At 41.2% G+C, this 23118-nt stretch overlaps 1 protein-coding gene across 10 annotated transcripts; it reads right to left on the bottom strand.

Annotated features, from left to right (window-relative positions):
- Positions 1–531: 531 nt before the first annotated feature.
- LOC105499758 (mortality factor 4 like 2) lies at positions 532–13548 on the bottom strand. 10 transcript variants are annotated; one of them, XM_071089016.1, is made up of 5 exons: positions 13425–13548; positions 10636–10725; positions 4853–5006; positions 3707–3808; positions 532–2235 (listed from the first exon to the last, which is right to left on the bottom strand). In XM_071089016.1, exon 5 carries the CDS (start codon positions 2209–2211, stop codon positions 1345–1347), a length of 867 nt encoding a protein of 288 aa, XP_070945117.1. In that variant the 5' UTR covers positions 2212–2235; positions 3707–3808; positions 4853–5006; positions 10636–10725; positions 13425–13548; the 3' UTR covers positions 532–1344. The 10 variants fall into 10 exon arrangements, with proteins under 10 accessions (XP_070945117.1, XP_070945116.1, XP_011770847.1 ...); XM_071089015.1 differs by lacking the exon at positions 13425–13548 and adding an exon at positions 12094–12260; XM_011772545.3 differs by lacking the exon at positions 4853–5006 and having other exon boundaries at positions 3707–3859.
- Positions 13549–23118: the final 9570 nt, after the last annotated feature.

Genomic DNA, 23118 nt, shown 5'->3' with positions numbered 1-23118 from the left:
GTAACCCCTCCCTTACCTCCCACTCCCTCTGCTCCTCCCCACTTCCTTTCCTCTCGTCTCCTTTGCAGAGGGGTAGTAACACTATGTTATGCCCTGAATTGTGCACCCACCCCTCCCCACACCCACCAAATTCATGTTGAAGTCCTAATCCCCAATACCTCAGCATGTGACTGTAGTTGGAAATAGGGTCTTTACAGAGATAGCTAAATTAAATGAGGTCATTGGGGTGGGTCCTAATCCAGTGACTAGTGTCCTTAGAAGAGATTAGGACACAGATACAGAGAAAAAGGCCATGTGATGACAGGGAGGACAGCTGTGTAGAAGCCAAAGAGAGAGGCCTCAAAAAAAATCCTCTGGCAACACCTTGATCTGACTTCCAACATCCAGAACTGTGAGAAAATAAATTTATTGTTTAAGCCACTCAGTCTCTGGTACTTTGTTATGGCAGCCTGAGCCAGCTAATATACACCACAACCCTACCCCTCCGGTGACAACTCAGGGAAAAAATTATTTAACTCTCGTCAAATCATCCATTTTTGAGTTCCATTTATTTATTGCTTGGATCTTGAATGATCCAGCAGAATTACACAATTCTTATTTGCATTTGTTCTTACTATGTTTTCTAAAATTTCTACAATAACCACAGAATACCAGCCTCAGTAACATGAAAGGCACACTGCAAATTACTTGCTTTGAAATTTAGAAACAAATTTTATTTAAGATCTGAAATACAATTCCTAAAATATCAACTTTTCCAGAAAACCGTGGCTACACAATAATGCATTGCCTCTATCATGTTAGAACGTGCATTAGACTCAAATACAAAAACCATGAAACAAATCACCATCCTTCAACAATTTGAGCAAAGATAGAATGCTTAAGAACAACATAGATGGACTTGCAGAGGATGGGCTGTTTTACTTCAAGCACCATAAAAAAAAAAAGAGCACAAATGCATGGGTTTTCAGGTATATACATTAAGTTGAACCTTTGGCACTAGGAATCAGGGCGTTTTGTCACGTAGCATTAACACATATTAGAAAATTGTGTAGTGTCAAAGGGATAGGAACCACCAGCATTCAAGCAATGTTGTCAACTAGGCAATAAAATGTTCTACTGTTTCTTCTTTGTTCTAATTACTGCATACACTGGTAGCAACTTTGAAATGAGAAAAGGAGCTTACACTCCTTTTATTTTCTGTTTAAAACAGAACAGAAAACAAACTGAAACATAAGCCCTGTTATACATTAACGATTTTAAAGAACATCAATTTTACAAGAAAAAGACTAAGAACAAAAAGTGTTTACAGATACAGGACAAAAATGGTGAGCTGTCTGTAGACGCTCACAGGGCTTTGCGGTGGTACTCAGCAGAAGCCACTTTGTAATCACTGGCAGTAAAGAGAGATGCAGAATTCTTTGCCAGATATTTTAGGAAATCATGCAAATAGCCCAACAATAATGCAAGGCTTTTCTCATCAAGGGGCGTATAGGCCAACATTGCTCCAATTCTTACAAATAATCTCAGTAGGTGTGGTGCTCCATAAACCTGAGACATTGGAGCATCAGGGTGAGCCAAGAGGATTTCAGCATACTGGGGCCTCTCAAATTTGTAGAGCAGCTGAGTGCCCAACATCACATTGAAATATTCTTTTATTCCTGCCACAACTTCATTAACTGCATATTCCTTATTATCAACATTTCCCTGCGACTTCTTGCAATTTGCATACTCCTCCAGAATTGCATCTACATTTTTCTTAGCAGGGAGTTGAAACAGCTGCTTCTGCCTGGTAACTAAGTCCCAGTCCTCAACAAGCCATGGTTTTAATTCTTCAGGAATCTTCACTTTAACCTCCATTCTATTCTTAAACGCCTCCTCACTTTCAACAGTGGGGTCTGCCCGGGCCCTTTTCTTCCGAGGGGGCTGAGGTGCTTCGCTGGTACTGCCACCATCTCCGTTTCCAGGAGTCTTCTGTTTGTTCTTTCTGGTCTTCCTCACGGATCCTGAAGGGGGATTCTCTGCAGAGCGACCCCCCCATCTTCCTGGGAGAGCTGGTTCAAGATTTTTCTGCTGTGGACCAGCTGTCTTCTTTCCCGAGGAGGCCCCTCTCATCTTACTTCTCTGCATGTTGCTTCTAGTTGGTTTTTTGAAGTTCTCTTCTTCTGCAGATTGCTGTCCACGAGGTTGAGAACCCTGCTTTCTGGAACTCATTCAACCCTGTTTTTATTCCAACCACTGTAATATATAAAATATTTTACTTGGTTGTTTTCTATGGCAACCTTTATGTTTCATAAAGGCCCATCAGAGCATAACACATTCTAACTCCCTTAAAATCTGGATTTCAAATCCCATTTCAGGACTCTTTATAAGTGATTTTTTTTTTTACCTCCTTTCCCTCTCTCTGATCCTCACTACCAGCCACTACTCTCATCTCACCCAAATACTCATCACATCTACCCACAAATTACTCTGTTGATGCCACTCACAAGATAGGAAAGCAATTTTAAAGAAAGAAGGAATTAAATGAAAAAGAAACTATAAAAGGCAGTGGAGTTGAAATTTAAGACTTCTGAACAGGAGAAATGACAATATGGAATAGGGAAGGTTATACTTAGTTGACTAAGGGCAAAATGAATAACAGTAAAGGTTCTTGTGTAAGTCCAGAAAGGTCTGAACTAGGATGATGACAGAGGGAAGAGAAACTGAAGAATACAGAAATCATTAAGAATATAGTAAACAAAGGAGGGAGGAATCTGCAATTTCAAACCTGGGTAATTAAAGAATTTAATAAAAGCACTGAATTTAGGGTTTAGTTTGGAATCAGAAATAAAATGACAGAACATAGGTAATTCATCCATTCATTAATCTATTCAGTTTGTCATTATACATTACTGCATATCTGCTTTGGGACAGGCACTATGGTAGGTGCTAGAGATCCAAATATCTAAAGTGACAATTATAAAACAATAAGGTTAGTATAATGATAGTTATAGGCACAAAATGGCTTGGGAGCAGATACAAGAAATGGTACATGACACCACCGTCAGTGATTGTTGAAGAAGCTAAAAAAAAGATTGGTGAGGGAGGAGTCAGTGATGACTCCCAGGTATGGGTGATTAGGTCATTAGTATTATCACCAAATGATAATACTCCATTTACAGGAGGAGAAAATGGATTGAAGGAAAAGTTGTGTTGGGCCTATTGCGTGTGAGGTGTACAGTTAAACATAAAATTATAAAGCTCAGTTTCGTCCAGCTAACTGGGTACCCCCCCCAACACACACACACACACACACACACACACACACACACACACACACACACACAAATTAAAGCTCGGGTGCGAAGTAAAAGCCAGAAATGGAGATCTGAGAGTAAACATCACATAGCTGGTAGTAGACACTACGAGGGCCAATGAAATCAGGGAGAAGAGAGGAAGAACTTCAAGTATGGAATTCTGGAAAACGTAAGGACGAAAGGCATTTAAGGGATGCATAGAGACCACAAATGAAACAAAAATTTTAAGAGTAGCCATAACAGAATTAGAAGAATGTCATTTTGGATGCCAAAGAAGATGAGCGTTCCAAGAAGAAACAGGTATAATCTACAGTGTAAAGTGCAGCAGGGAGTGCTAGTGAGAAAAGGATGCAAAAATAGTCTTCCATTATTCTTACGGTGTGACAGAGGAAACAATTCCTTTGACTTACACAATCTTCCTTCTTTCCCTTCCAAGAACTCCTAGTGATTTCCCAGATGAAATCTTATAGATCTTCTGGGATGGTCTAGAAGGGTGAAGTGGGAGATACAACCTAGAAAGAAAGGCAGGTATCTGCAATGAAGATGAACTTTTGTGAAATCATCTAAGGAAAAGAAAAAAATGAGTAATTTATAAACATGTGGTTTATATGTTTAAACACATATATCAATCATATACTGCAATTGTAAATCGTGGTATCAGAGAAAATACTTGAGTTCTGCTGTCAGACAGACCTTTACTTCAGTTAGGCTCCATCACTGATGAGTTGTGAGACCTCAGGCAAGACATGTAAGCTCTCTTAGCCTCTTTTTCTCATCTGTGGAATGTGGCAAATTACCCATAGCCTTCACAGGCTCCTGTGAGAATTTCATAAAGGTGATGAGGCTGAACAGCTAGCACAGTACCTTGCCAGAGTATTTGTACATGGATACAAAGATGTTCAATGTAGTGGTGTTTGCAGTACTGAAGAACTGGAAAACACCTACCTATTCTTCAATAGGAAAATGATAACATAAATTATGTATGACTACTACAGAAGAACATTCAAATGAATTAAGCAGAGATCCATGTATTGACATGGAAAGATGTTCAATATATATTAGGTAAATAGGCAGATGGCGTAATACTATAGGATCCCAAATGCAATACGATTGTAAAGAGACAGATAAGGCCGGGCGCAGTGGCTCACACCTGTGATCCCAGCACTTTGGGAGGCCGAGGCAAGCAGATCATGAGGTCAGAAGTTTGAGACCAGCCTGGGCAATGTAGTGAAACCCCGTCTCTACTAAAAATACAAAAAACAAAAAAAGTAGCCGGGCATGGTGGCGCACGCCTATAGTCTCAGCTACTTAGGAGACTGAGGCAGGAGAATTGCTTGAACCCGAGAGGCGGAGGTTGCAGCGAGCTGAGATCGCACCACTGCACTCTAGTCTGGGCGACAGAGACTCCATCTCCAAAAAAAGAAAAAAAAGATAGTACAGGTACAGAAATAAACATTAGTGTGAAATAGTTTTTGGGAAGAATGTGCTCTCATTTGTGTGTGTGTTTTAAACAGATGTCTATAAATGTGCATGGAAATATCTAGACAGATAAATACCAGCCTGTTAAAATCCGGGTAACTTCTGAGAAAGGGATGATGGTAGACCAGCCTTAAACCAGGTTTCTCTAGTAACTACAACTTTCACCTAAAGAAAAAGCCCATCAGCCGTTCTGTAGCCGTTAACGCTGTGTAGGCAGGCATCAGGGAGGCTCTGAGAAGAAAATCAGAGATAAGAAATGTTTGGTAGTAGCACCTGTGGGCAAAAAGAGAAGAAAAGAAAAGAAGGCCGGGCACGGGGGCTCAAGCCTGTAATCCCAGCATTTTGGGTGGCTGAGGTGGGTGGATCTCTTGAGGTCAGAAGTTCAAGACCAGCCTGGCCAACATGGTGAAACCCCGTCCCTACTAAAAATATAAAAATTAGCCAGCCATAGTGGTGCACACCTATAATCCCAGCTACTTGGGAGGCTGAGGCAGGAGAATCGCTTGAACCTGTAAGGTGGAGGTTGCAGTGAGCCAGGAGATTGTGCCACTGCACTCCAGCCTGGGTGACAGTGAGACTCTGTCAAATAAATAAATAAATATGCACGCATGCTTGAAGACTAGATCCCTGAATCAGGAAAGCCAGTTATTGGGAAGAGAGGCCTGGATGCTAGTACTTTCACTAAGCAAACAATATCCTCTAACTGAAAGAGCACAAAGCTTTGAGCAGAAATTCAAGGGTAAAGTCAGTCTTCAGAAAGCATCAAAATTTGTAAATATGGAGACTGATCCCTGTGGGAATCAGAAACTTTCTGGCTGAGAGGGACACGGAGACACATCCTGTGAAGGATCAGACAGTGGTGATAGTGGCCAGTGTATCATGGCATTAAATTGTAAGCTATCATGCTTCTAGAATAATGTTTCTAAAAGAATTGCTTTGTGACCAGGACAGAGCAGATACAGTATCTGAAGACTTCTGAGAATTGTTACTACAGGTTGAGTATTCCTTATCCAAAATGCTTGGGATGAGAAGTGTTTCAGATATTGGAATATTTGCATATGCATGAGAATATCTTAGGGATGGGACCCCAGTGTAAACAGGAAATTCATTTGTTTCATATACACCTTATACACATAGTCTGAAGGTAATTTTATATAGTATTTTAAACATTCTTTTTCACCTGTCACATGAGGTCAGATGTGGAATCATCTACTAGTGGCATGTTGGCACTCAGAAAGTTTCAGATTTTGGAGCATTTCAGATTAGGGATACTCAACCTGCATGAGTAAATCCAGAAAGCCCATCTTGGGGCTCATAGTGCAGAGGTTCCATAAAACAAAAGGATGATAGTGAAAATATCACCTAAAGAAAGCAACGTGACCTAGTGCCAACCAGACTGTGTAAAACACATTAAGTAGAGCCAAGCTGGACAAAAACCATTCTGGAAGTCAGACTGGTCCCTGGTGGGTATATAATTGTGAATAGGGGTGGAGGGAGCTGTGACTCAACACATGGAGAAAATTGGGGCATAAATTAGGGACAACAGTCATCAACTATTTTCCCACCTGTTCCCTACAGGTCAGCTCTAGGGTAAACCAGAAATTCAGAAAACACTTTTGTACTTATGTTTGTCTTAGTTTTCTATCTTTAATTTTTACAACAGTTTAATCTCTGTATAAATAATACATTTAAACAGAGGTGAGCTCATAATGGCTATCAAAGCTTAGATTTTTTCTTTTAAAAACTTTACTATGATAACCAATAATCTTCCCATGTTAAGGTTATAATATGCATCCATTTTGAGTCATATAAGAGATTCCATCAAATGAGCATACCTTAATTTACTTAGCCACTCCTTCCCTGGAAATATCCAATGCACACCTCCCACCAATATATTCTTTAATAATCAATGAAAACATTTTGTGTAAACATTTTTTACTCTTGCTTCCTATTATTCCTTTAAGACTCTCAGAAGTGGGCTTAGTGAGTCAAGAGATAGAACACTCTCAATACATTGCCAAATTACTCCCTCTGCACAAGTTGTGCCAATTTCTAATCCTACAAGCAGTGTGTAAAAATATTTACTATGCCTCACGCTCTGGCCAGCACTGGGGATCATTTTAAAATACTTTTTTTCCTTTCATTTTTAAGTTTAAAAATTAAGAACAAATATTTTGATAGATTTATTTTAACTCCTTAATCCATCCAGTAGTTTGTAAGTTATGAACTGACAATCTTCGTTCACCTCAATGAATTAGATCTTGTGGTACCATTTATATTTCTTTTATATACCTATAGATAACAAATTATATAAAGATGTGAACATTCTTCCCTTATCACCTACCCCTCTCCCACCCCAATCCTAGGAGTATCCTCTGAATGAGCATGTATGCCTTCAAATCTTTTCATGTACACATTCACATAAAACTTAACTTTAAAGACTCAATGTGTATATTATACACATAGGTATGTGAATATATAGCATCCATTTATTTGTTTTGACAAATGTGAGATGCATACTGCTCTGCACCTTGCCTTGCTCACTTATCATGGGCATCTTTCCATGTCAGTACATACCTACCTTTTCTTTTTAATAGTCATAACACATTCTTTAATCTGTTATGTACTATAACCAGTCTCTGAACATTTAGGCTTTTCCCAATATTTCATTATCACAAAAATACTGCAATGCACATCAGTGTATACAAATATTAGAGCATTAAGTACCTCTGAAGGATATATTCCAAGAGGAACTATTTAGCCAAAGGATTTGCTTATTTATAACTTTTATGAGATAGAGCCAAATTCATCTCACAAAGAACTGTTTTAATTTGTACTCCTAACAAAAATATGAAAGTTCATTTTTTCATGACTTCAAGAACATTGGAAAAACATCTTTTTGAAAAAAAAAAAGGAGAGGGGCTTTTCTTGGGCCAACCTAACATGTAGTAAGATAATTTCATTTGAGGCCGGGCGCGGTGGCTCAAGCCTGTAATCCCAGCACTTTGGGAGGCCGAGACGGGCGGATGACGAGGTCAGGAGATCGAGATCATCCTGGCCAACATGGTGAAACCCCGTCTCTACTAAGAAATACAAAAAACTAGCCGGGCGAGGTGGTGGGTGCCTGTAGTCCCAGCTACTCAGGAGGCTGAGGCCGGAGAATGGCGTGAACCCGGGAGGCGGAGCTTGCAGTGAGCTGAGATCCGGCCACCGCACTCCAGCCTGGGAGACAGGGCGAGACTCCGTCTCAAAAAAAAAAAAAAAAGATAATTTCATTTGAATTTGTGTGATGTCATCTTTTCATACATTCACTGGTCACATACGTTATCTTATATGAATATTTTTGTTCTCTTCTACTAGGTTGTTTGCTATTATTTTCTAACAATTAAATATTAGTTTTATTTTATGTTGGAAATTTTTTTCCAAACCATCAGTTTGTCTAATGGTGTCTTACTGTAAGACTGTTGTATGTATATGTGCATACATCTCTCAATATCACAGACAAATCTATCAGCTTTTTCCCTTGTGACCTTTGGCTTTTACATCATGCTTAGGGAAAATGCTCCAAAAATACTGTAGAAGTGATTTCCTACCCATTATTGGTACTTTTATAGTTTTCCTCAAATATATAACTAACTTTTTCTAATATTAACCACTGAAGAGTTTATTCTTTCCCCACTGGTATGAAATACCACTTTATAACATTCTAAATTCTCAGAGGTATATGGGTCTTTCAAGGTACTCTCTTCCAAATTATTTTTGATTATTTAAATTTTTTTTTTTTCTTTTTTTGAGACGGAGTCTCGCTATCACCTAGGCTGGAGTGCAATGGCGCGATCTCGCCTCACTGCAACCTCCGCCTCCTGGGTTCATGCAATTCTCTGCCTCAGCCTCCCGAGTAGCTGGGATTACAGGCACCCGCCTGTATTTTTAGTAGAGACGGGGGTTTCACCATCTTGGCCAGGCTGGTCTTGAACTCCTGACCTCGTACCCGTCTTGGCCTCCCAAAGTGCTGGGATCACAAGCGTGAGCCACCGCGCTCAGCAATTATTTAACTTTTAAAGGTATCACTGTCTCTAGGCCATCTGTTCTGTCACAGTGGTATATCTGACAGTTCTCCCCCGTATTAATTTAATTATCACAGCTTAAAGGCATAAATGTTGCTCTTGAATAACACTTGTAAATGGATGGCTACACTAAGAATATTTAATGCAGTATTATTTTAAATAGCAAAACACTAGGACCAATAGAAAAGGTTATCAATAGTGACTTCACATATTATGTGATTAACATTTTATAATAAAATATATATATTTAAAACTCACACTGACTTTCTGATCTACTCTTATTCATGGATCTCACAAATGGTCAGCCCAATTTTTCAGTTAATCATCACTGCACATAGTATACTTTGTAGACACACCATTCAGACTGGGCTCATTCCCTCCTAAGTTCCACCCATTCTCTGAGAGCCAGGTCAAGGTCCTCTTCCTTTGTGAGATTTTTTTTCTCTATTTCAGGTCACCCTGACCCTTGCTTTCTCTGAGTCCCTGTTGGCTCAACAGTCCACCCCCTACCTTTAGCCCCTAATCATTCTCTAAATGGTCTCATGTAAAGGTATTCGGTGCCTACCGATCTAATGCATCTCTTCCACGAGGGCAGGGCCCTCCTCTGAAACCTACCTGCTGAAACCTACTTTTCAGAAGGGAGGAAAAAAAGGAAATTACAGTGACTCCATATGTAGCTGTCAAAAGGTTGAAAAACCTTCAAACCTTACTTCATCTCTCCACACAAGCAATGTGTCATTTGGGAATCAGACTGCAAATGCTAACATCTTTTGTGTATGCATATGTCAGAAAAGAGTGTGAATAACATTTTGTTGGAATAAACCTTTAAATGCACATATACCATATCAGTTACATTCATATCAATTTTCTCTTCTGGATCTTGAAACATTTCCATTACATTTAATAGATTTTTTTTAAGTCTGAGACAAAGGAGGAATGATGTAAAAGCTGTTAGCAGACTGAATATTCAGTGAAAAGACTTGCTTATTTATAAATTTGGTTTGAACTGCTAGCTAAAATTATAGCTCCTGGAAATTTTCTCATAAATAAATATGATCAATATACTTAAAACCTTTCTAGATTGTTAAGACAAGCCAGAAGTCATAATTTCGGAATTCAGTTCTAGTGGTAACTGCTGCTTCTGGAAAACGAGGAGAGAAACCAACAGTATTAATTATTATTATTTTTACACAATTCCAAAAAGAGATATCCACTGCTTTTAGAAGTAGGTGTAAATGTGTAGATAAAACAGGCGATTATCAGGACTAACAGAACCATAATTATTATTAAAGCAAATACTTATATGTGCCATGCACTGTCCTTGTACTTTACATGTAATGCTCTCAACAATCCTACGAAGTAGGAACTATTATTATCATCTCTGCTTCATATATGAGGAACTTAGGTATAAAGTGAGTAAGTATCTTACCCAAGATCACATAGTTAAGTGGCAGAGCCAGGATTTAAATTCAGGAAGTATTTGCTCTTAACCACTAAACTATGCTGCATATAGGATGCTCCAAAGAAAAATGTAATATATGGAACTGTGGAACTACTACAGGGGATTGACTGTAATATCTTTTATCAAGAGATGTAAGATTACACAGTCCTCTGTTGCTTATGTACTTTCTATACTGAAACTACCAATGGACTTAGCCCCATCCTTCTCTTCTCAGAATTTAGACTACTTTCCCAGATAGGAGCTTATTAATTTTCAAAATATTCCTGGACAGTTAGGAAGGTTATGTGGTATTATCTTGTTTAAGAACTGAGGCCAGAAGGGAGGCACTTACCCAAGATTCTGTAATCAGGGAAGGTTCTGCAATCAGGATCAGACCTCCTGATCCTCACTATACAGCAAACTTAGCTTTTCTGATGGTGACCTAGAAGGTCAAACAAAAGGACAGGAAAGGACATAAAATAAAAAGATATGAGATATGGCTTTCTTCTACATCAGCCAATGCAATTTCATCACACACAAAGGACACCAAAGCTGATAAATAATGTACAAGTATTTCTTTTTCCTTTCTTGTGGCTACATTTTCAAATTTAACTTATTGTATATTTATATAATTTCTGACAATTTTTTTAACTTTTCCTTAAAGATAATTTCAAATGGATGAAATAAAAGAATAGTATTACAAACCTACACGAATCCATCATCCAGCTTTCAACAATTACCAACTGAAGGCCATCTTGTTTCATCTATAACCCCACCCACTGCTCCCCCCCACCCCCGACTTTTTCAAGCTCACGGGAATATCTGACTTCTGTATTTTATTATACAAAAATTTAAACGTATACCAAGGAAAGCAGATTAATATACGGAACCCACTGCCTATCACTCAGCAAAAACTATTATTAATTTAGGGTCAATTTTGTTTCATCTATACCCCTCCCCATTTCCCCCTACCGCTTAGATTATTTTGAAGCAAATCCTAGTCATTAATGTATTTAGAAGCCAATCCCAGACATTATATTATTTAATCCGTAAATATTTTCGTATATGTCTCTACAAAAAAGGACAATTTGAAAACATAATCACAATACTACTGTGACGCCTAAAAAAATTGACATCAATTCCTTAAAAAACATCAAATATCGAATCCATGTTCCAATTTTCCCGATGCGTCTTAAACATATTTTTACAGTTGGTGTGTTCGATTCAGGATCCAAACAAGGCCTACTCATCGCATGTGGTTCATCTCCAGCTCGCTCTCGTTCTCCATCTCTTTCTTTCTCGCACTCCACCCCCCCACCTTTTATTTAACTTTTCAACATGGGAAAATTACAATCTCTGCAATTTTGAGGCAATTCCCAAATAGCAAATTATTTCATTGGTAAAAATTGATATATCTCTTTTATCTTTAATTTATTCTAGGAAAGAAGTTGATGGCAGAAAGGGCACTACAATTAGCGAATTTATATAATTTATAATTTTTCTCATTCTATTACGTGTATTATTTATCTCCATAACAATAGCTAATATCTTCAGGGGCCAGGCTTCATATTACGTGCCTTATACGCACCATTATACAGTACACGTCTCTGAGGTAGATACTATTATTATCACCATTTTACAAACATGGAAACCGAGACACAGAAAGAACAGGAGCCTTGCCCAAGCTGGGCGTTGGCGAGCAGGAATCTGAATCCAGCTCTGACCGATTGTGAAGGAACTAGCTAATCCCGTCTATACCCGACGAAAAGAGGAAATCATCGACCCTTTCTCCCCACCCCCACCCCGAAACCTGAAACGAGAATCCAGATCTTCCCAGCAGACGACGTGTGATCACTGCCGTTCCTCCAACCGCCATAGTAAAGCCAGGTTTCTCTGGCAACTGATATCCATAGGCAGACACGTCACCCTGGAGGAGGGCGTATGCCCTTCAGCCAATCACAATCGTCTTGTCTAAGTTTTAGAATGTTCCATAACCAAATGATTGGACAACCACCCCCACGTCAGCAATGACACTTCGCCGCAGTAAAGGCGGGTGCTAGCAACCTGCTTCTTCACTGTTAAGGCCTACAGCAAACCAATCTTCTTCCTCCGTCAGTGCGAGTTCCGGCCAATGACGTTCGCCCTCTTAGGTTTTTAGCCCGCCCTCCAAAAGCGTGACAGCCGTTGGGTCATAAGTCTATAGGGCAGAATGTTCACGTGGCCTATTTCACGACCCAGAGTTCCTCTGACCAGAAGGTTTTTTTTTTTTTCCTTTTCCTTTTTTTTTTTTTTAATTTTTTTCCTGCAGGGAGGCATTATGGGTTTGTGTTTCCCCCCAGCCCCCCACTGGGAGAGGAAGTGTCTACGTGGCCTGCGGAAATAGGCGGAAATGAGCTAAGGTTCCCGCGAGTGGGGAAGCGCGAGGTCAAATCTGGAGCCACGCCCCCAGGCCTGTGGCGCAACTCCCCGAACATGGAAAAAAAAGGCGCAGTGGGGGGTTCTGCTGTGTTTGCGAGTTAGGGTCGTGAGTGCAACGGGCGCAAGGCATTAAGGCCAGTGTGTTAGTGCGCGGGCAGGCTCGAGTGCCCCTGGGGTTGCTGTGTGAGCGGCCCTCGTGGCGCTGGAGGTGATGTGTTTGCGCAGGCGTGCGCCCCTGGCGTCTGGACTGGTGAGAGCCACGGCGCGCGCCCGCGTGCGTGATTGGGGTGGGAGTTGCGGGGAGGGGTTAGCTACTGCGCGCAGGTTATCTATTTCTGTATTTTGTTTGAAAATGTTCTAATGAAAAGGAAAATAAATAATTAAGGCAAGGCGACAATAACAGAGATAAAGGGGCACTGTCAGAAATATTTTGGCTTTCCCTGATTTAAATACTCCTCTGTGCCAAAATCCGGTCGTAAACCACAGCCCTCCAATGATTCAGAGCCAAAGCCTTCCATCGTCACATTGGCAACTCCAAAGGGAGACTTCTTTCAAGTTGTCTAGTATCCTCCTCCCTCCCCTCTTCCACACCTCCCCCCTCCCTTCAAGGTTGCGTGCAGTTCTCTTGGCACAAATACAATTTTCCTATGAGAATATCTATCTATGACAGCCTTCCCCTCCGTTAGAGACTCCGGATTTTTATGGTGACTAGGGCGCTCTTACCTTTGTGTCCTGATCTCCAAGCAAGCACACTGACCTTCTTCAGGCAAATACGCACTGTTAATTTTCCAGAAAGTTCTGTGGGTAAGGTTTATACCTCTCGAGTTCGCCACTAGATGCCGCCAAATCCCAGCAAAGGATTGGCTGTGTGGTCCCTGGGATTCTGGGATTTTGTTTCCCTCCCCCCTCCCCTTTCTTGATTTGCTGAACGCTAATATCTAAGGCATCATTGATATCGTTCATTCCTAGGAAAAAAATAAAATCAGCTTCTGTGAATAGCACTAGTAGGCAGGGAACTGTGACCCAAGATCCAAATAATTTTACTCATTTCTTTCCTTTTCTCCTTGGGTGGGGGGGCGGGGGGGAAGGCCCCTCTCCATCCCTCGCTTCTTTTGTCCTTGCCTTGTTTAATCAAAGAGTTAATGAATGACCCAAGCACTGATGCTGAAGATCCTAACCCTTTTTCCTCACCTTTTCAAATGCTCGCAACTCACCCAAACTGAAAATACAGATAGCTGTTCCTTTAGTAAAGAGATAAGAGCTCATCAGTAAAACTTGGACCCTGGTATTGAAAACTGATTTTCCTTTTCTCTTGAAATTTGTATCAGATATGTGTGTTTGCACCCTATTTTCTGTAGTGGTATTGGTAGACTTTATTGTGTCTTTGGAGTAAGAGAAAGAGACTTAATTGTTAACCTCATTCCACCACTTACTAGTCTCAGTACCCTGGGCAAATGATTTATGTTCTGTGATCCTCAGTTTTTTGTATGCTTTCTATATTTTAGATGCTGTGTTATATCCTTCATGTCGATTTTTTTTTAATTCATCACCAAGTCCTTATTAGATGAGCAGTACTAGATCAAAGTCAAACAACAAAAATCATACCCCTTTCAATTATCTATCTTATATACTTGTACACAAGAGGGATTTTTTTAGAGCAGTGGTTCACAAGATGTGTTTCCTGGATGTACCAGAAACATCAGCATCACCTGAAAAATTGTCAGAAATTCACATTCTCAGGTCCCACCTCAAACTTAATGAATCAGAAGTTCGCACGGTGGGGTTTGGTAATCTGTGTTATTACAAACTATCCCAGTGATTCCAGCACACACTAAAGTTTGAGAACCACTGCTTTGGAGAGTAGAAATGCAATGCATATTTTTGTATACACCACTAGAGGGTGCTACAGAATGTAAAGCAAAATAATAAATGATGCACAGTATATGTTTTCACACACCATCCATATTATCAGTCCTATTTTACAGATTGAAAACTAATGTGTAGAGATGTCAAATTATTTTCTTAGTGCACACAACAAGTATGGGAACCAAGATTTGAACTTCACCTGCCTCTAGCCCAAGCCCCTAATAGTACTCTGTTGTGTAACCATAATGACTTGTCTTTCCAAGCCTCAAAATACATTAGAAATAACTTGTTCCCTGCTTTGGCTAATGTTGACTGGAGTGTCAAGAAGAGTGCAGGAAAGGAAACCAAGTAAGTGGAAATATTTCGGTGTTTCCTACTCATACCCTTCCTCATCTCCATTCTATAATAGGATATCACGTAAAAGCTTCTGAATGTTTTCTTTCTTGTTTTTTAATTCCCCAAACAATGTTCTCTTTACTCTGCAATTGCCTTTTTTATTTATGTCTAAATCTCTTCTTCTTTTTTTTTTTTTTTTGACTGAGTCTCGCTCTGTCACCCAGGCTGGAGTGAAGTGGTGCGATCTTGGCTCACTGCAATCTCCGCCCTTCCCTCCCCCTACCCCCAACCCCGGTTCAATCAGTTCTCCCGCCTCAGCCTCCCGAGTAGCTGGGATTACAGGCATGCGCCACCACGCCCAGCTAATTTTTCTATTTTTAGTAGAGATGGGGTTTCACCATGTTGGCCAGGCTGGTCTTGAACTCCTGATCTCAGGTGATCCACCCGCCTCACCTCCCAAAGTGCTGGGATTACAGGCATGAGTCACTGCACCCAGCCATATGTCTAAATCTCTTCTATGTGTGTTGAAGTTATCAGGGTGGTGAGGAAACAGTTGTTGAAAACCTGTTATGGGCCACACACTCTACACACCCATTAATCTCAACAATAGGCCTGCAAATTGGATGATATCATCATTTTATAGATAATGAAAGTGCATTCTGCAGTGTGTAATTATTTTTCTTTGGTCGTATAACTTGTAAATAGCGGAGCCTCGATAATTCCTGGCATATCTGCCCATATTATTTTACTAAGCTTTCTACTTTTTGGCTTTGAATCTGGTTTAGTTATTTACTTGTTAAGTGACTTTAAGTTATTTAACTTTTCTAAGCCTCAGTGTCACATATTAAATAGGAACAAATATTTCTATTTCATAATCTTAGAGCCACACTATCCAATACTATAGCCATTAGTCATATGTGGCTAAATTTAAATGCAGTGAAATTTTAAAATGTAGATCCTTAGTTGCACTAGTCTCATTCCAGGGGCTCGATAGCTACTTACAGTTAGTGGCTACCATGTTAGACAGTGCAGATATAGAACATTTCCACCACTACAAAAAGTTCTACTGGACAGTGCTGATTTAGAGGATATACGGTATGTAAAAGGGCCTAACACGGCGCATATCTCATGGCAGATGCCCAAGAAAAGTGATGTCTGCTTTTTTGTCTCAGCATTAGAGCTAGGGGTGTTCTCCTGTTTTACTGATGGGGTCAGGAGAGGGAGGTAACTTACCCAAGGTACTGTGATAGGGGATATGTCTGGCACTGGGACCCACATCTCCTGACTCTTGCTCTAACATTCTGTCTAGTATACCCATCCTTATGCTTTACTGAGTGAGGTTTCAAGGCCAAGCATGTGAACAGTGTGAATTAACTTTGGAGTCAGGGTGGTAACAGAAAAAGGCATAGGAACTGAATGCCTCTTGTGTGCCACACAGCACTGTGCCCAGCTTTTTACATCTGTTATCTTAGCGAATCCTCACTGAAGCCCAGAGAAGTTAAACACTCAGTAAGTAAATGGCAGACCAAGCCCAGGCTTTTTCCCATTATGTCATGCTACTGCCTCAAATTTGAATTCTCCCCTGCCACCTCCACTTACTAGTGGGTTCTCAGAAAATGGGAATTACTCCTCTTTTGAATGTATAGCTGAACTGCTGTCTTCACAGTCTGTTTCAACTGGAATGGAAAAATAGCTTAGGTCAATGTTTGGCTCCAAGGCCCAAGGCCAGACAGAGAATATTTATGGTCCCAGCCTTCAAAGGACAGGCAATGGATCTGAGAACTCTGTGTTAATTTTCAAGGCCACCATTAGCTCATACATTGCTTTTGTGCTAATTAGAAAAGCATGCCACCTGGGGGCAGACAAATTGCAGAGAAGGGCCCATTCCAGTGGAACAGTGAGAAAAAATAACTTTTCTTTCTGTAGGCTGTTGCAGCCTCACCAGAGCAGCTGAAGAATGAATTTCAGCCTGGACTCTACCTTATTAGTTGGGCACCCTTGGGGAGGGTGCAACCTGCCCAACATTTTCTGCTGGCCCTGTCTTACCTCATGACTTACCTCATGACTAAGAGCCTTCCTAAGTCTGGAAGGTAGTAGTCAGTCTGTTCTGGAAGGTGGAGAGAGACACCAGTGTTTTCCCATGGTTTCTGGGTAGTAGATAAAATTGGTCTATTCTGAGGTTAATTTGATATTTTAAAATTTTGGTTCTGACTAGCTTACTGGATTTTTTTGAAGAACATTTCATTAATGTAAAGGTTAAAAATAAAACCTAATATTTCAGCTAAGCAAATGGTATTTCTTTAATAAGGATGTTTTTCTATCTATTTATACCAGCCTCATTCCACAGGAATTCTGTAAAGCCAGTCCAGAAATGTAGTCTGAGTCAACCTAGTTTGCTAGCCTGTGAGACCAGGGCAAAGATGAAAATAGTCATGGGAAAGTTTTATCCTTTTAGGGGTATCCATCCTCTTCTAGTTCCTCTCTCCTCCTATGACAAATCCCCACCCTGAGACTGACCCACCCATTTGACAGAAAGAGATTACTTCTTCAAATGACCCAAAACACTGAGATCCTGAACCTAATCAGTAATGTCCTTCGGTGACCTTGGGATGCCAGACTCACACATAATTCCTTGTTGTCCCCTTCCTGAGTTAATAGTTGAGCATACAATTTACCAGAATGTGTGGTTTCCTGAGCCACAGACTTCACTTGGAATGATCATGTAAAGTCATCCGTGCTACACACCAACCCACAGAAAAGAGGACTGCTTTTTTCCCAGTGTATGCTGAGTCCTACAATCTGAGCACTGCCTCAAGAGGATGTCTTGAGTCATTTTTCCAGAGTTAAATTTGCTTATGCTTCTAACCTCCACCTACAGTCCCCGTTACACTGGGAATGATAAAAGCTATGCCTTTTGAAAATATAAGCTGTCATATTAAAGAGGACAAACCAGTAGTAAAGTGCCACATCTAAATTGTTGAAGCTTAATGCTTGTTATGTGGGAGTTCATTATACTATTTTTCCTACTTTTGTGTATTTTTGAAGTTTTCCATAATAAAACATTTAAAAAGACAAAAAATGTTTTAAGTGCTTCATCAGTCCTGGGGAAGAGAACGCACATGGGTTTCTCTTTAGAAGAGGACTTATTAACCAAGGAGTTGGGTAGAATGCACAGCCTTTAGTAGAGACATACCCTGTAAAAATCTGGGGAGGGGGGCATTTTAGATTGAAAAAGCCCCTTTGCCAAAAATTCTGACTAGGTCTTCTAGAAGGGAAATATCCTCCTGCCTGCAGTCCCCCTCCACCAAACCCCACAGGTAAGCCTTGCTGTAATGAACCACTGTTGGTGAAAGAAGTATATCATATCACTTGGGCGACTGAGAGTGGAGGGAGCTTGAAAACCATGGAAACAGACCTCAGCTAATTGGCAAAAACTGTTAGCCAGCAGGAAGAGAAACACAAGCAAAGGGAATCTTGGGGCAGGAGGTGGAACTAGGAGTGTAATGGGGCTTCATTATCACCCCAGGTGAGTGTTGGAGAGGACAAAGCTGCTAAAGACAGAGGACACTAGGGAGCAGAATATGGGGCAAAGAGGCCCTCACTCAGGACCTCAGGGTATTCTTGGAAGGCTCCGGGCCCCATCTGACTTGCAGGTTTTTGTTTTATTTTGATGTTTTGTTTTTTGTTTTTGAGACGCAGTTTCACTCTTGACGCCCAGGCTAGAGTGCAGTGGCGCGATCTCAGCTCATTGCAACCTTCGCCTCCTGGGTTCAAGTGATTCTCCTTCCTCAGCCCCCAAAGTAGCTGGGATTACAGGCGCCTGCCACCACACCCAGCTAACTTTTTGTATTTTTAGTAGAGATGGGGTTTCGCCATGTTGGGCAGGCTGGTCTCGAACTCCTGACTTCAGGTGATCCACCCGCCTTGGCCTCTCAAAAAGTGCTGGGATTACAGGCATGAGCTATCACGCCCAGCTGACCTGCAGTTTTTAAAACAGTGAAGTGGATCCCTATCTGTCACCATACACAAAAATCAACAACAACAACAAAAATAAAACATTGGGAAAGCTGCCTGAAGGCAAAGATCACACGCACACACACACACGCACACACACACACACAGACACACACTTTCGAGGACTTGGGACCTGACCGTTCCAGGTCCAACCTGAACCTGCTTGGAAAGGCAGGTTCCATAGAGTACCCATTGAAAACTGTGTGGTTTGGTTCGTTCGTTCTTGTGTTTTCACTGTGTGACTGAGCAAATGACGGGTTTGTACACTGCTGGGAGTGAGCAGATATGGTTGGGGAGGTGGCGCACTGTTTAGGGCATGGGGAAATCAGGGCACATGTTCTCTCAAGGTCCTGAGGTTGAGATAAAATGGTTTGAAACTGGGGACAGAGAAAGGAGCAAGGGCAGTTCCTAAAAGGTACAAAGCTGAGATTCACCCCGCTGCTCCCAGGCCAGAGTTCTGGGTGGGACGTCAATGAGACCCAGGCCGGTACAGCCAGCTTCCAATAGAGCTGGTCTGTGAAACTTGGCCGAGAGGACAGAGGAAGATTGATGTTTGCTTCAGAGTGGGGCTGTCAGCTGTGCTCACCACCTCACCATGCTCCCAGCTGTAAACAAAAGTCCTGGCCCTTCATGGCACTGCAGAGCAGTCCAGGCTGGCGTAAGTCTCTGAGGACAGCTAGACCATTTTCTCATCCTGGCTGAGAACCAGAAGACAGAAGAAACAATAGAAGGTGGTGGTGGGGGGCAGGATTGCAAGGGGATGAGAATCAATGACCAGAGGGAAGGAGCTGTCAATTTCAGATCTTAGGTCTGTGGATCCAAGTACTTAGTGCAAATCTTATGGGGAAAGCAGACCCGTTTCCTTGTCAGCTTCACAGATAATAGTGAACTACCAAAGGAGGCTTGCAGGGACTCTAGTGCCTCATTCATTCATTCTTTCATTGAATACCTCATGTGCCTATCACTGGGCTAGGTACTCTGGCTGATGCCAAAGTAATACAAGACAGCTTGTAAATTCAAGGAACTTACAAGAAGTTTGGAAACGTGTAACCTTAAGTCACAATACCAAATAGTATGACTTTAAATGCTAAGTGACAGACATAGAATAAGAGTTTAGAAACAAGAGTAGTTATATCTGGTCATCATCAGAGAAAATGGGGTTTGAGAGGGCTGTAGAAAGATAGACATGATTTGGTTGGGGAAAAAAAGATACCAGGCATTCCAGGCTAGGACCAAATTGTTAGTAACAATGAGGCCTGCCTTCGTGAAGGCAGAAGGTTGGTATGACACAGACTCTCTTCAGTCTTCACCCCGTCATGTTCCTCACCACAGTTAACCCAGTCTTCAAAACTCACTTAAATGTCACTTCCTCAGGGAGGCCTTCCCTGATCTCCAGGGCCAGATTAAGTACTCTTGCTTTATGTTCCCATAGCACCCATTACGTTCCCCTTTCTAAGACATGACTGTTTTCACCTGATGACCTACTCATGTCTCCCTACAATTTGTTCTCCACTCCGCAGCTGGAATTTTTTGGCAAATGCAAATCTGTTACATCACTTCCCTCTTGCAAACTCTCCTACCTCTAACATCTTCCTTCTCCTTTGCCTTCCTGGTCCTTCTTGCTTCTTTCCATCTTACTTTTCCTTCTAGTCACTTCTTAAATGTCTCCATCTAAGTTTGTCTCCCCCGCCAGAATATCAGCCCTCTGAGGGCAGGAGCTATGTTTCTTCTTCACCATGTATCTGTGTGTTTAGCACAGTGCCTGGCATATTGTGTAGTCTCTCCACAAAAATTTGTGAATAAATCCAAGGGAGATAAGGCAATATTAGTAGCCAACTGAAGGATTAATCTGACACTTCTGTGCAAAAGGAAATCTTTAAAAGTTTTTAATTAGGGGGATAAAAAAGTCATGAGAGAACCCTGCCATCTGACAAAACAAACAGAACAAAGCAAAAAATTATCAAACAAAACCCAGAGAACTCAAACCTCAGCTTACTTTAAACCCAGCCTCCCAGTGATCTTGTAGACTCATATTCTCTTCTTTTCTGTTACTCCCTCCTCCAAAAACACAAGAAAACTTACTCATTGATCCTTCCAACCAGAGAAATTTGGCAGTATGGCCAAATACAGTTACTTCCATGTGTAGTTGTTCGTTGGGCTGGCATTTTTTGCCCACCTCCATTGTTCCAAGCGCTGTGCTCATAGCTACAGATGGAGACTTTCTTCTTACCTTGATGGTGCTCACAATTAGGTGAACCCCTTACACTTATCACTCACTTTGTGACTTCAAATTTCTAGTGAAGGGCTTTGCTTTACCTGGACTCAGTGATGGAGACTTTTCAGGGTACTGGAGCCTGCAAAAGACCTCAATTTCAGGACCATCTGTAAAACTGGGGACTCAGTGAGACTCAGAGGATGGAACATTATATCAGTTTACACTAGACTTTTACCTTTCTGTGAGGAGGCTAAATGGCAGGGTGGTGAATGTCTGGAAGGGTGGTTAGGCATCAGTCATTCCTTAACCTTATTCGGTTGGGCTTACTAAGGCAAACAGGCCACCAAGGTGCACCTCTTGAGTGAAGCAGCATGGAAAAACTCAAGGAATGACAGGAGAAAGAATTGGATTTCTCATTAAAAATAGAGGCACTGCCTTGCAGTTTGAGGGGGGCTGAAATAACACAGCTCCAAGAAACCTTCCGGGGGTAATCAGAGGACACCCACTCACCCTGGGGTAGCCCTTAATGCCAGGGCATGGTTTTTTCATTTCAGTTTCAGTTCCCAGGTAATTAGGGGGTAGCAAATTAAGACGTCAGAGAGCTACTGCACGTTCACCCCTTCACACCCCCACCCCCAAAGAAGGGTCAAGGAAAGAAATAGATACTATTTTGTAGCTGAAGTCCTAACTGGATATCTCGTGGCTGAAGAATAACATCATACGTGGTATCAGTGACACTTTAAAGATATAGTCATTAGTTTTGACCCTCTCTTTCCTCCTTGAATCCTTTACCCTAAACATGAATCCACCATCAGGATGTTAGTGAGAGAGACTATATATATAGCAGATGGAGACAAATGAGATTAACTTCCATGATTCATTGCTTTTGCCTCTTAGGTAGCCTTGGGTGAAGGGGGTTCATACACCTGGAATTTGACATCCTAATGAGATGGGACAGGAAGGGTTAACTCCAAAATCAACGAAGTACATTTCATAGAAGAATACCAACATATTCATGAGAAACTGTATTGTCTCCTTCCTTAATAGACCAACCTGAAATTCACTTAGGCCAATCAAATGACGATAATGGGTTGTGTTTCTGCTAGGCAAAGACTAAAAGAAATATAAGTCTAAGGGATTAACAAATTCACAAAGAAACCCTGGTGAAGGAAATCCTGAATTTCTACTACTTGGAGCTTGGCATGACCATTTCACACCTGTAATATTATTGTAACTGTTGCCAAGATTTTTGCTATATTCCGTTTCTCTGGGGACTGTGAATAATATGAGTGTCAGTCAACAGATGAACAGGGCAGAGGTTGGGAACTGAATGGTCATCACAGAAACAGTTTTCTCCCATGCAGATTACCCTTGGCCTTGAATCTGTTGCTGTCTACAAGTCAGAGCTGTCCCAGAAGTGAGCCTCTGGAGCTAATAAATGATGACACACTCTGGTCTTTCACTTCCTGTTCTATTCTCTCCTTTCACAGCTTAAACTAAGTTGAGAAAAAAGGGGGACTACACTGAGGGCCTGAGCTTTACCCAGTCAAGCCCTCAGTATCCCCATGTTGTCTGATGAGCAGATGAGACTAAATGATCTGGGAAGGCCCTTCTAGCTCTGCTGTGCCAGGTTCTAAAATTCTAAGACATTGTTATCTGTTGAGCCAGTTGTCTTATGGGAAATCCCATGAGACATTCGTTTTTCTAAAAGAGCCAATTGTTTATTTCTCTGCATGGGCATATTGGTGAGAGTTAAATACAGTCAAGATAGCAAATGTGTTGCTGTGGCCAATTGTCTTAAGCATTCTTACCCTTCTGATGGTCAGGGTTGTCTTTGTAACAGTGATTCTCATTGTCTGAAATAGTTAAGGATTAGCATTAAACTGAGGACTGATAAGAGTGAGATCATTAGGCAGGCATTGTTAGTAAGTATAAAAGGGGAGGTAGGGTGACAAGTATTCAGGACTTCTGTAGGCTGATAACTTA

Source organism: Macaca nemestrina, chromosome X (genome assembly GCF_043159975.1).
Source record: "Macaca nemestrina isolate mMacNem1 chromosome X, mMacNem.hap1, whole genome shotgun sequence".
NCBI classification, from domain to species: domain Eukaryota; kingdom Metazoa; phylum Chordata; class Mammalia; order Primates; family Cercopithecidae; genus Macaca; species Macaca nemestrina.
This window is presented reverse-complemented; position numbering and strand designations above follow the sequence as displayed.